The sequence below is a fragment of the Apodemus sylvaticus genome, chromosome 2, assembly GCF_947179515.1.
Source record: "Apodemus sylvaticus chromosome 2, mApoSyl1.1, whole genome shotgun sequence".
NCBI lineage: Eukaryota > Metazoa > Chordata > Mammalia > Rodentia > Muridae > Apodemus > Apodemus sylvaticus.
Window position 1 is genome coordinate 62244393 of NC_067473.1, and position 13874 is coordinate 62258266.

The 13874-nt window shown below is 41.3% G+C and overlaps 1 protein-coding gene across 1 annotated transcript in view; it reads left to right on the plus strand.

Moving 5' to 3' along the window:
• Trim24 (tripartite motif containing 24) overlaps positions 1-13874 on the plus strand; it is a 109187-nt gene that overhangs the window by 69095 nt on the left and 26218 nt on the right. Inside the window, 4 exon segments of the mRNA XM_052173455.1 lie at positions 916-933; positions 935-1010; positions 1012-1029; positions 4137-4283. Of these exon segments, the coding sequence (XP_052029415.1) occupies positions 916-933; positions 935-1010; positions 1012-1029; positions 4137-4283 (259 nt within the window).

The window sequence follows — 13874 nt, forward strand, 5'->3', positions numbered from 1 at the left end:
CATGCTTCTTTCTGCTAGAACACGAGATAGATCCTAGTCAGCTGTTGTGGACAGTCCGAATGAGCCCCATACCCCACACCTGGGGTTAAAGCAAACACATATTCTTATAATATTTCTGTGTTTTAAAAAAAAAAAAACAGAATTCCAAACTAGTCACTGTATGCCTCCCCCTCCCCCATTTTTAAGTGGTGTGTGTGTGTGTGTGTGTGTGTGTGTGTGTGTGTGTGTATGTATGTATGTGTGTATGGGCATCTGATGTGTGCTGGTATGCATGTGCACGTGTACACGTGTGTAGAGGCCTGAGGTTAATATCAGGGGTCATCTCTTTTGCTCTTACACGGTATTCATTGAGTCAGACTCTCAGTTAAAACCGGAGCTGACTGATTTGTCTAGTGTTGCTCCCTGTTCACTTGGGAACCTGTCTTCACTTTCTCAGGATGGAATTACAGGTCGGTTTTCAAACTATCCTGCATTTATGTGGCTTCTAGGGATCTGAACTCTGGTCCTCATGCTACTGTAAAAAGTACTTTAACTTCTGAACCACTTAGAAAAGTAAACTATTTTGTTGTCTTTTGCTTCTGTGTTCCAATATGGTGAAAATTGCTAATTTAGACACCTGAGATCAGAAATCACAGTTACATAGCAAACTTGTTCCCAGTCAAAATCGTTTTGTCTGAATATAAATTCGGTATATTGTTCTTTTGTCGTGTGACATATTTCTTTAAAACCATGTTCTTTAAAATACATTCACTGTCCATGTTTTGTTTAACTGAATTATGTCTTCTAATGTCTTCAAGTAAATAGGACTTGGAGATAGAGCTTTAAAGACTAACCATTTTGGTCTTGTTTAGCTATTAAAACATCCAGTTAAAATATCTGCCGTTAATTTTAGATATTTTCTCCTTTCATTTTCAGGATAATTGAAGTAAATCAAACAAAAGCAGGTGGAACAGGATATTAAAGTTGCCATCTTCACATTGATGGTGGAGATCAACAAAAAAGGCAAAGCCCCTGCTGCACCAGCTTGAGGTGAGTCAGGGCAGCGGTGAGGGCCTGGGCCAGGGCTGCCTTGTGACTCCCTCCCTGCCTGCCTGCGGTACAGAGGAGGTCTTAACTCCACAGCATTGCCTTACTGGGGAGCTCTGAATACTGATCTCAGTCATCTTAGATAGTCACTGAAGTAACAGCTATTGTATCATCAAGGGGATGCAGAATTTTCTAAAACAAATAAGCTGCCTTAGGGCTTTATTGCAGTGAAGAGCTACTCTTATGAAGGAGAACATTTTGGGGGACTGGCGTTACAGTTCCAGAGTCCATGTTCATCATGGCAGAGAAACAGGGCTGTCGGTATGCCGACAGACATGGTGCTGGAGAAGAAACTGAGAGATCTGCACCTTCATCCACAGGCAGAATGTGTGCCACACTGGTGAGACTTGAGCTTCCGAGACCTCAGATCATGCCGCAGTGACACACTTCCTCACCAAGGCCACACTTCACCTCCTAATAGTGCCACTCGCTTTGGTGCCAGTCATTCACTCAATGAGTCTGTGGGGGCCATTTCTATTCAAACAACCACATCCACTGTTTGCAAATAGATTCTTGCAACATACAGTGATATTCCTGTCAATAGCAAACTGTAATAGTAATCTTTTAGGATTATATACTATGTCATCTCATGGCCACCTGTCTTTGTTGATGGAGGTACACTCAATGATGCTTGCACAGTGATAGAAATACCAAACAATACATTCATTACAGCCCATTGTTAGAAATGCATGGCATTTAATTAGCCTTCTGAGAGGTTGGGTAAAATAGGTGTGGTTTATGCCTGTAATCCCAGCGTCAAGGAGGCAGGGGTAGGTGGAATTTCTGTGAGTCCGAGACTGGCCTGGTGTACATAATGAGTTCCAGGCTAGCCACGCCTCTAACCGAGGCCTCTTTTGACTCAAATCAGCAACAACAATAACATAGATTCATATAATGTATTTCTTAACCACAATATTACAAAATCTTTGTTTTGTTTTGCTAACTTTTTTTCCTGTTTAGCCCAGGCTGACCTATCACTCAAAATCCTTCTGCCTTAGCCTCTGGATGCTGGGTTCCAGGCCTAGGCCACCAAACCCAGCCTTTATCTTACATATAGTTGTAGTTATGAAAGCAGCACTTACAGATTATATGCTCAGGACAGGATAGTTGTTCATAATTATAGGTAAAACAATAAAGGATGTACTGCCTTGATCGTTTTTCTATTCCACTTCTTTCTTGTTTTCTTTTTTGAGATAGTATCTCACTTTGCAGACTTCAAACTTCAAGCTGGCTTCAAACTCAGAGATCTACCTGTTCTGCCCCCTAGGTGTTGGGGTTAAAGGCATGAGCCACCATGTACCAGCTTGTTTGTCTTCTTAAATTCATCAAGGCAACAGCAAAAGTCCATGTTTGACCAGCAATAATATGAGTTTACAGTGTACATGGTATGTGAACTGGATGTATACTATTTAGCTATTCTTTCAGTATGTTGGTGAAAAACAATTGATCTTCAAGAAACTGTTGAGAACAATAGCAGAAAGAAAGTCCTAGTATGGGAAGACTTGAAGTAGAGACAACTGGGAAAAAACATGGTTAATCCTTAATTCATATTTGACCAGTTGAAAAGATCTCTATGAGAAAGTCCTTTCCCAGATAGGAAAACATGGCCATTTATAATTCTGCTACTGAGAAAGTGCTTTGGATAGAAGGAATCTGTGCTTAGTAATGGTATCTGTATTTTCAAGGTTTTGCAGTAGTTATTTTAAACATGGGCACGTTTTATCAGAATTTGATTTCAGTTTTCTACATAATATAGTTTACAGCTTTGGCTTCATTTACATGAAGAGTTGAAAAATGAGGGTGAGACTCCAGAATCTATGACCTTGTATTGTCAGAATTAGTTTTGACAAACTTTAGCCTGAAAATGTCATAGTATTTGTTGGATATGCTGCAAGTCATCATGCCCATTCTTGTAGTTCACAAGTCACTTTTGAGGCAGAAATGGAGCCAGTTTTGATTGCTACTTTGGAAAACCAAGACACCAGAATTTCTCATTCTCAATGTCCAATCATCTCAAAAGTTTTCAAAAAGTTCTTTCTACTCCAAAGACACACTGTAGTTTTGCCAAGGTCAGTGCAGCTGTTAAATAAATTATCTTCTGAGTCACATGTAAAGTAGATTTGTCAAAGCCATTGACTGTGTGCTTTGTCCAAACAACTAACTGCCCAGGGCACACGGGGAGTGTTCCATTTTTCTAATTCCTCTGAACTAATAGAAAGCCCTAGTACCTTCATCCTTCTCCCCTACAGAGTGGATGACGATTGTGTGCTTGTCTGCTTAATAAAGACCTGTAGATAACGCAATTCCCCGCCTTCCACTTTGGATTGCTGTTTCCTAAGTATATATTTTCTGTGGAGAAAATCTATATTCTAACCCATTGGGGTAGGGTTGCCATGTTGGCATTGAAACTAAATTCTGCTTGTATATAGTATCTCTTAGAATGCATTAACAGTAGTACTTATTAGTGGCTTCTCTAGTAACTCTCAAGACAAATAGCTTGATTTTCTTTTTAATACCACATACAAGATAAGTTTCAGCTACCACTTGGCATGATTCTGGGTACCAGCTATTGTCTAGGAACAAACCATTGGAGTTGAAATCTCTAAGATGTGGAACTGTGCATTGGTCAAACCATATGATGAACTGGTAATTTCAGTGGATAACTGGATGACACATCTGTTGTACTTGGGTGTTTGAATTTAACACCTAAGCTATCATAGCTAATCTATGTCTGTTTTGGTTTATTTTGGGAAGAGTCATACACTGAAACCTATATTAACCAGACGACACTGAAACCTATATAAACCAGACAACACTGACTCCTATATAAACCAGATGTACAGGCAGAGGGCGGGGGAAAGACCAAGGCTGTATGTTTATTACATTCAGAGGGCGCCTCCTTGGTTTTAGGAAAGAAAACTGCTTACAATCATTTTTGATTACTGTCAGTTGAATACAGAGTGGTTCTTACTGAGAGTTGATTATCTGAAAATAATCATGGAAATGAATACAAAGTACAGAGACTAATTCTGAAATTATTTTCTTTTCAGAGTCTTGCAAAGGATCATCGAACGAAACTCATGCAACAGCAGCAGGAAGTGGCTGGGCTTTCTAAGCAGTTAGAGCACGTCATGCATTTTTCTAAGTGGGCTGTTTCTAGCGGCAGCAGCACAGCCTTGCTGTACAGCAAGCGGCTGGTAAGATGGAATCCAGGGTGGGATTGTCTTCATATTCAGAAATAAGCCTGCACATCTTGACTTCCTGCTACTCTAGGAGAGCACTTTACTGGTTCAAGGTCAGCCTGGGTAACTGGGTAATAGCAAGACACCGTGAAAAAGAAAAAAATCTGGGTGTGGTGGTGCCTATCTTAATCCCTGGGGAGGTAGAAGCAGGCCACCCTGGTGTACATAGTGAGTTCCAGACCTACAAAGGCTACCCAGATACACAGACCCACAGACACACCCCTACAAAGGCTACACACACACACACACACACACACACACACACACACACACACACACACACACACACACACTGTTGCTCTGTATAATCTCCCTGGCAGTCCTGTGACCCGCTTTATAGATCAGCTGGCCTCAAACTCCCAGAGAGCCCCTGCCACAAGTATTTTTGCCTGAAATGGTTTTGATGTAACTTTAATTTTAATCTTCTTTTGTCGCTCATATTTATCTTTTTTCACTCTATAGCAAATGAACCCAGCATAGTAATAAATATCAATAGTAAACACTACTATCACCTCATCTAATTCTAGTCATTTTCTATGTTGAACATTTACATCATTAAGTGTTCCTAGCTAACCATTTCATTGAACAAGTGGTGAGACGCTGTGATAATAGCGCGCCTGTCGCCATCCTTTAAAGAGCTATGACCATACCTCAGCTTGAGTCTGTGACGTCTGTCACTTCACACTGCAGCGTCTCACAAGGGTGGTCAGGATTTTGTGTACATTCTGAAAGTATTGCCGCTGCACATGGAGCATGTGGGATCTCTGTCTGGTGAGTTTGGCGGGAGCCAAACTCTTTGTCTGTGGAACTTCCCGGGATGCTGTTGGTCTCAACTGTGGCTTAAAGGCAAGAGTGTGGCCTAGAAAGCCAACACACTGAAGTATTAGGATCCCACCTCTTTTATCATTTATGCAATCAAGTGGCAGAAATCGTACATATGTATTACATAAGTTTTACTTATTTAAATTAATAATACTGCTTTAAATTTTAAAAATTATAAATCATTTTAAGGCAAGTCTCAAAGTATGGCTAAATGCTGACTTACAAGCATTTTTAGAATTATTCCTGATTATGAATTGTTTTGTTGTACATTTCTTTCATGATTAAGAGTGATTTAGCTGATTTTACTGCTTCTTTAAGCAAAATAATTTTTATGGTATACTCATTTGTTATTAATTTTTTTTAAAACTCAGTCATTAACTTCAACATTATCTGCCTCTTTCTGCTTGGTGCTCTGTTTCTACACATTTGACTTTTGTGTTTTGAGACATGACATGAGATAATAAAGCAATTAAAATCTTATGTTATTCTCAGTTACAGTGATGTCACTAAGCATAGCGTAGCCTAGAGCTTTATTCTTGTCACAAATGTCAAGTTTTGGTTTTGTTTTGTTGTTCCTTTGTTTGTTTTTGTTGTTTTTGCTAAATACCAAACATTCCATTGTATATGAGATTGATGATATATTAAGGTGTGTGTGTGTGTATCACTATTTATCCATTAGTAGATATGTGAAGATCTATAGATCTGTATATGCATCCATCAGTCTGCACTTTTTCTGTCTTTACTAGCAGAAGTCATAACTACTGCTTTCTTCTTACTTTGCTCTTGAATGTGAGCGGTGGGTGGGGGAAGAGCACCAGCAGGGGCAAAATATTTAAGGTTGCTGTTTAATAAGAAAATGTTTACCTATCTTAAGTCTAAGTCACTTTGCTACTATAGCCACCTGCCTGCCTTCCTTTGACACCAGAAAACTGCAGTCTATGGCATTCAGCACCTCATAGTAAAACTTTGGAGGATTAAGTAAAGTATCCTTTGTTTTATCTGCAGGAACTGCACAGATCTAACTCCCTGCCTGCTAGTTGAAGTCCAAGGAAGAAAGAGGGATACTTTGAAAAGTGATTTTAGCTTTTAGTTCTTAGTTCTTCAGTTCTCCAAAAAGTTTCTTCAAAAGTTCTTCTTCAGAATGTTCTCTCTAAAAAAGTTCTCCCTTTTATCTTCTTCTAATCTTGCCCTTCCCTCCTGCTCTGATGTCACAATAATATCTGAAAGGGCTGGTGTTTCTCATCCGAGTCTCGGCACCAAATGAAGGGGCTTAGAGGAGAGAATTGAGGGTTAAGGGAGTGTGGCACTGCAGTGTGGGGGAAGGGAGTGCCCAGGCGGGCCCTTGCCCCAGCACCTCTTCCCCCTGAGGGACCACACGCACACAGACATGATATAGAATAGAATTTATTCAGGATAGAGGTTGGAAGTTAGTGGTATAGTGGAAGTAGAGAAAGGTGGGGGGGGGGGGGGGCTAAGGGGAAGAGAGCCCAAGGGGCAGAGAGGTGAGAGTGGGATGGGAGAGAGAGAGAGAGAGAGAGGAGGGGTGAGTATCCCCTTTTATAGTGGGCCAGATCTATGGGGCGGGACATACCTGGCCATTGCCAGGTAGGTGTGGGGTGGAGCTTAGACAGAATACCAACAATATCCTTATACTCCATGCCTTTACTCCCGATGCTATGCCTTTTCTTCCAATGCTATTACTTCCAGTGCCTTTTCTTCTAAGTTCTCTCTAAAGGTTTTCTAAGAAAGTTCTGCTTAAAAAGTTCTCCCTCTCTTTGTCCTCAGCACTTATACATCTTCCAAAATATATGATCGCGTGATAAAAGGTTCACCACAAGTTTACACATAAATTCAAATCACACATTGAATAAGAAGTTTACAACAGCCGGGCAGTGGTGGCGCACTCCTGTAACCCCAGCACTCTGGGAGGCAGAGGCAGGCGGATTTCTGAGTTTGAGGTCAGCCCGGTCTACAGAGTGAGTTCCAGGACAGCCAGGGCTACACAGAGAAACCCTGTCTCGACAAAACCAAATCCAAAAAACCAAAAAGAAGTTTACAACAGAGATTTTTTTACACATATATCCATTAAAAGTAATTATCTGGCTAAACATTAATCATCTCTCACTAGCTCTACAGGTTCATGGAGAGTTACAAACCTTAATTTTTATGACTAAGATATTAGTGAAGTTTCATAGATAAACCCAGTCCATATGTTTTCATCTGTCCTTGTACCTATAACAAATTGTTAGTTCCCTCCCCCCCCCCCCCCATTTGGATTTTTGAGACAGGGTTTCTCTGTCTAGCCCTGGCTGTTCTGGAACTCACTCTGTAGACCAGGCTGGCCTTGAACTCAGAGATCCGCCTGCCTCTGCCTCCCAAGTGGTTACTTCCCTTCTTATGACTTCTGGTTAATGTTTTTATATTGGAATGTGCTCTAAGTTGTAGATGCCTGCTTGCTATCTCAGAAGCAATTAACTTACAACACTTGATGACTGACAGAGTTCTCATTGCAGTCTATAGCAGAACCATCTCAGGAGGATCACCTGCTAAGTTTTAGCTTCTCCTTGATGGCTCCTGGCATTTTACCTTCATGAAAATTACAATAGACATGGAAGTCCAGACATTTCTGCCATGTATTTCAGTTCTTTTGGAATATATCCAATTAAAGGGCTTCTAGGGCATATAGTACTAGTTTTAATTGTTTGAAGAACTTCCATACCATTTTTCATAATAGCTATACCAATTTACATTTCCACCAATCTCCAACTCTTACCAGCATTTACTGTGTAGTTGCAAGCATGATGTACTGACTCCTTGTTTTTATATGTATTTAACTTGTTGGTTCATGTTGTTGAGCACCTGTTCATTTAGAAATATTAGTTTTTAAAGCCTTTTTAAAATCATATCTGTGTGTAGTTATATGCACATGTGTGCAGTGTGTCATGGTATCAGATCCCATGGAACTAGAGTTATAGGCCTTGTAAGCCACCCAACATGTATGCTAAATGGTCTTCTGAAAGAGCATCAAGTGTTTTTAACTGCTGAGCCATCTCTTCAGCCCTGTTGGATATTGTTATGTTTGTGAAAATGGCTCTTCTTGCCTGCTGTTGGTGGCGCACGCCTTTAATCCCAGCACTTGGGAGGCAGAGGCAGGTGGATTTCTGAGTTCGAGGCCAGCCTGGTCTACAGAGTGAGTTCCAGGACAGCCAGGGCTACACAGAGACTATTCTTTTGTTCACTCTTGCATGCTCCCCGTGTGTGTGTGTGTGTGTGTGTGTGTGTGTGTGTGTGTGTGTGTTGCAGACTTTTCCTCCCAATTAAGAGGAAATTATTTCTTTTCATTTAATTGTTTTTTGACCATGTAGAAACATTTTAGTATAAGTTAACCTTTCTTGTTTATATTTCCTAATTTAGTTAATTCCTCTTTTTCATAATTGAAAAAAGAGAAAGAAACTAAGTCCTATAAAGTGAGGAAGTCCATTCAGAAGTCAAATCTTATAATTTTTTGAAATATTTAAGCATTACTTAGAATTTCTCTGTTGTCTATTGAACCTTAAATCTGTGGATTATTTAAAAGGAAGGCAGGAAAGAATATGTTAATTTTCATATGGTCATTTCTTTACTTGTGATGAAAAGTACAAAAGAGACCATTACGGAAAGAGGTGAGTGAGTTTCCTGCGCTCGCTCCCCTTCCTCCACTCAGCAGTCAAGGCCCTTTTTATTACCCCTGAGTAATAAGAACTGTTTCTGTTTCTGGCTCTGCTACCAGCTCCCTGTCCCTAGCCCTCAGTACTCAGAACATGGAGCTCTTTCTGATGCTTTCTGGTGGAAAGCCTTTCTCTCCCCTGATTCACATTTGATCATCTTTGTTCACTGCCCCACCCACCCACCGCCCATCCCCTGCTAGCACCATGGTTGGTTCTTCTGACTTGGCTACAGTCCTGCTGGGATCATAGGCACACATCACCACTTCTGGCTTAGATTTTTTGTAAAAACTTATTCTTACATTTTTAATGAATCAATATAAAGAAGGAGGAAAAGCACTAGTTCTATAAAAGAGGCACTCAAATTCTAAGATGTTAAGGACAGAACTTGATGTTGCTCAGTCCTTGATAGTACAGGAGCTCGGTGATGGATGATGAACAGTCTGTCAGAAGGTGTAGATGACAAAAGTCCATGTTCTGTAGGAGTGAAAACTTGAAAGTACAGAGATTGAGATCAAAACCTATTTAAACCTCAAAGGAAAGCTAGTAGCATATTGAATCACTTGTCAAAAGCTACTTTGAATGAAGAGATGGCCTAACAGGTCAGGTGCTGGCTACCAAGCCTGATGTCGTGAGTTCAGTTCCCAGGGTCCACAGGGAAGGAGAGAACCATCCCAACACAGAGTGTCCTCAGCCTCCATACATATGCCATGATGCTCATATGTGAGCAGATGTGTATGCTGAGTACACAAACATAATAACTATTCAGAGCTATTTGTAGATTCAGGACTAGCAGACACAATTACCAGGCACCCGTGACATATTAAGGCCTTGGATTCATTCCCCAGAACCTCTCCTCACCTCTCAGTCCTCCTAAAAATACCCCAAACTTTTTGCTACTTTTTCTATTAGAAATCTTTTTAATTCCTTGTTATGTTTAATAGTAGCTAGATTTTTCATTATAAATACTGCTTGAGTTCAATTTAAATTCTTATAGATCTGAAGAGATGAACAGGAAGACTTAGTGAACCTTTGCTTAGCTCCTGTACTAGCTAGGCCTTATAGCTTTTAGTATTATCTAAAGGACATCAGGAATTCTGTCAAGGTTAATGGCTTACACTTTAATTTAGATAGATAAATAAAGCAGAAAAATCCTAGGCATTTAATGCATGACAGGGAGCCACATTTGGCATTCCTGATATTACCTTTAGACTTTAATGTTACCTGTTCAGTAAGTGTGTAAATAGGTACTTGGCTTCTGAGGTATAAATAAAATCTCAATAGTAAATGGAAAGGATTTACAGCTTAGCTTAGAAGTAGTCACAGCCAAGGAATATGCCTTATAGTTCCCTTTAATTAAGTTGCTGACCCTTCTGTGTATGTTTTTTTGCGTACCTACAGAGGTCAGGAGAGAACACCAACTAGAGCTGCAGTTTCAGATGACTTCAAGCAGCCCAACGCGGGTATTGATTGGGAAGGGAACCCAGGTCCTCTGGAAGAGCAGCAATCACTCTTAACCTGTAGAGCTACTTCTCCAGCTCCAGTACTCATATTCTTACAAGAAATTAAACTATCCACATTCAGTATTGAAACTACTAGGTCTGTGTGTCACTAAACAGGGGGAAAAAATTAAGTAAAAAGGTCTGCATCTCCCTGGCATGGTGATATTAGTATTGTAAATAAGGACATAATGTGACAAGGACTAGGGGCCACCCAGAAGCCTGAACCAATAGTGAGAGCTATGACAAAATATCCAAAAGTTTAGACATTGCAGTTTTATTTTGGTTTACGGTTTCAGCTAGATGTCAGCCCACAGTGGCAGCAACCCAGAAGAACTGGGGCTAGGTAGCACTTCCTTCTACCAGCTGTGATCCACACTCTTTGGAACAGCATTGTAGCTAGGGACTGGGAGTTAAAAACACCAGCCTGTGTGGGCACACTTTAGGTTCAAACTCTAATGGAGTAACAAATATTATGAGACAAGATACTGTCAAATACTTGGATTTGGGTTGTTTGTCAGATAAACAAATGGATTTCATACAAGTGTATTAAAGGTGGTGATATTATTCTGTCTTCCATGAACATATTTAGAAAGACGGAAACAAAGCTAGGGCATGTTCCGAGTTAGGTTTTTTGGAGAGACTCATGAAGTACAGAGCTTCCTGTATTAGGGCAGATAGCTATATCTGTGTAGTTACAGTATACATTTGATGTATGCTGTTCATAACAAGGCCTGCCATCCTGGTTTCAAAATTCTTAGGAAGAAGAAAGAGGCAGAGTGTACAAAGTGTCTTGCTCTATCAGAAGCCAGATAGCACTCTGACATGTCACAGGAACCAGGCCAAGTGTTTTCATTGGGTGATAGCTAAACCAGGCTCTTTCTTATTTTAGAATTTGCTAATTATTTTAAATCTTTGCTTTACTTCAGTTACACTGTAGTGAGTATAGGGCTTTGTGTCCGTATCTTGCTCTCAGAATAATGTGTATGGGAGAGGTTGAGAGGATGCTGAAGCGAATAATTATTAACATTTGAGGATTCTGGGTGAAAGTATTGGAGGGTTTCTTTTTAGTCTTGTAGCAGACTTAGCATTTTAAAGATTGGAGATGTGTTGCAAAGGGAACCCTTTTATACTGCTGGTGACTATAAATTAGTATAGTTGTGAATAAAACAGTATAAATGTTCTCAAAAAAGAACATTTAAAGGTAGAACTATCATAATACCTTAGTAATCTGACTTTGGGGTAAATATCCAAAGCAGATGAAGTTATCCAGTGTTTACAACCAGTACTGTTCATTGTAAGAAACAAGAGGCTATTCAACCTATTGTTCTGGAGATTGCCCTGTAGTGTACAAAGTCCAGAGGCTTGCATACAGTAAAGGCCTTCATGTTGAAGGTGAAACTACATGTTTTAAGATAGGAAACACATACATGCATCCGCAGAGTGGCTTTCTTCACAGGCCTACTCATATTGATTCCATGAAACCTACCTACAGTATTTAGTGAGTCACAGTAGGCATAAATTTCAACATGTTTCAATGATATTTTCATAGAAACTATAGCAAACTCTCAGATGTGTAGGGTGAACCTGCAGAGCATTCTGTGCACCTCCTACATGACCTACTACCTGAGTGTAGTCCATGGCTGCAGAGGTCAAGGAGTAAAATTCCTGGCAAAACATGATACTTAATAGAGAACATTGGACTCTTGCAAGCTGTTGAAATTACAATTTGTCTGCTTAAGAAAACACGTAACGTGAAAGAAAAAAATGCATAAGATAATTCATGATAGTTGGCCCAGTTTATTCTATAAAAATACATGTTGGAAAATACTTAGACTGCTGTGTTCGGTTGTGGCCAAGGTTGACCTTCTTTATTATGTTATATGAATTTCTGATTTTCCTGCCTCCACCTCTGGAATCCAGGAATTAGGTGCATACTGCCATACCCAGTTTATATGGTTCTGGAAATTTAACCCACAGCTTCCTGCATGCTAGGCAAGCTGTCTACCATTAGGACTATATCTTTAGCCTCCATTTTTATTATAGTCAAATAAAATGTAATTTATTGTTTCAGAAAATGGTAAAAGTTATAAGGACATTTGCCAGTACAAGTTAACATTTCATATGTGATTTATAATCAGAATTGTTAGAGTAAGAAAAAGTAGAAAAGGAAAACACAGGGAAGGTTCAGAAGGTCCATCATGTTATGTGCTATTAACTTAGCACAGTACACGGAATCCAAAGTACATTCATACATTTTAGTCAATTTATTATATAGTTGTGCGAGGTACTGTAATGTGCAGAAAATTCACTTATTCAAAAGTTACTTATTTAATATTTTCACCTGCTGGACAATACTCTGAATGTTGATGGACAGTTGAAAAAAAACAGATTTTGCCCTTGAAGAGCTGCATTTTAGTGGCATAAAATGAGAAGTACTAAAACTTCCAGATGTTGAGGATGATCACAAGAGCACAAGTGACTCTGAATCAGGGGTAGGAGGATGGAGGGGTGCTCGGGAGGAGGGTCTGCAGCCAGCTGGAGGATGGGGGGGGGGTGCTCGGGAGGAGGGTCTGCAGCCAGCTGGAGGATGGGGATGCTCGGGAGGAGGGTCTGCAGCCAGCTGGAGGATGGGGGGGGGTGCTCGGGAGGAGGGTCTGCAGCCAGCTGGAGGATGGGGATGCTCAGGAGGAGGGTCTGCAGCCAGCTGGAGGATGGGGGTGCTCAGGAGGAGGGTCTGCAGCCAGCTGGAGGATGGGGGTGCTCAGGAGGAGGGTCTGCAGCCAGCTGGAGGATGGGGGTGCTCAGGAGGAGGGTCTGCAGCCAGCTGGAGGATAGGGGTGCTCAGGAGGAGGGCCTGCAGCCAGCTGGATGATGGGGGGTGCTTGGGAGGAGGGTCCGCAGCCAGCTGGAGGATGGGGATGCTCGGGAGGAGGGTCCACAGCCAGCTGGAGGATGGGGGGGTGCTCGGGAGGAGGGTCTGCAGCCAGCTGGAGGATGGGGGTGCTCGGGAGGAGGGTCTGCAGCCAGCTGGAGGATGGGGGGGGTGCTCGGGAGGAGGGTCAGTTCTTCACAGAAACAGGAGAGGCTACATGCTGCACTCTCAGCTGTTGCAGAAGAACGCTGCTTAGAGTCCTGCATGGAGATGAGGCGGCAGGGCAGAGGGAGAGCAAACTCGGAAAGGGAGAAAGAGGCTTACTTGACAATACAGAAATACACGTACAACAGGAAAACAGCCTGAAGTTAGCGTGTCTGGGGTCTGCCTAGCAGGCTGGAGCTACAGAAGTACTGCTTCCCACTGTATAATTGTGCTACTATAATTGGGAGCCATCCTAAGAAGGCCACGCCTAAGCTTATTGTTTTGGGAGGCAGATTGCTTTATTTTTCTTTTTCTCTGGATCTTACTACAAATATTGTCAGGCTCCCCTGTCAACACCCCCACACCACATCCCAGCCCCCAAACTCACTGATATTTATAAGATTCTGGTGGGACAGGGAGAGGGTTGGAATACTCGGTTTTC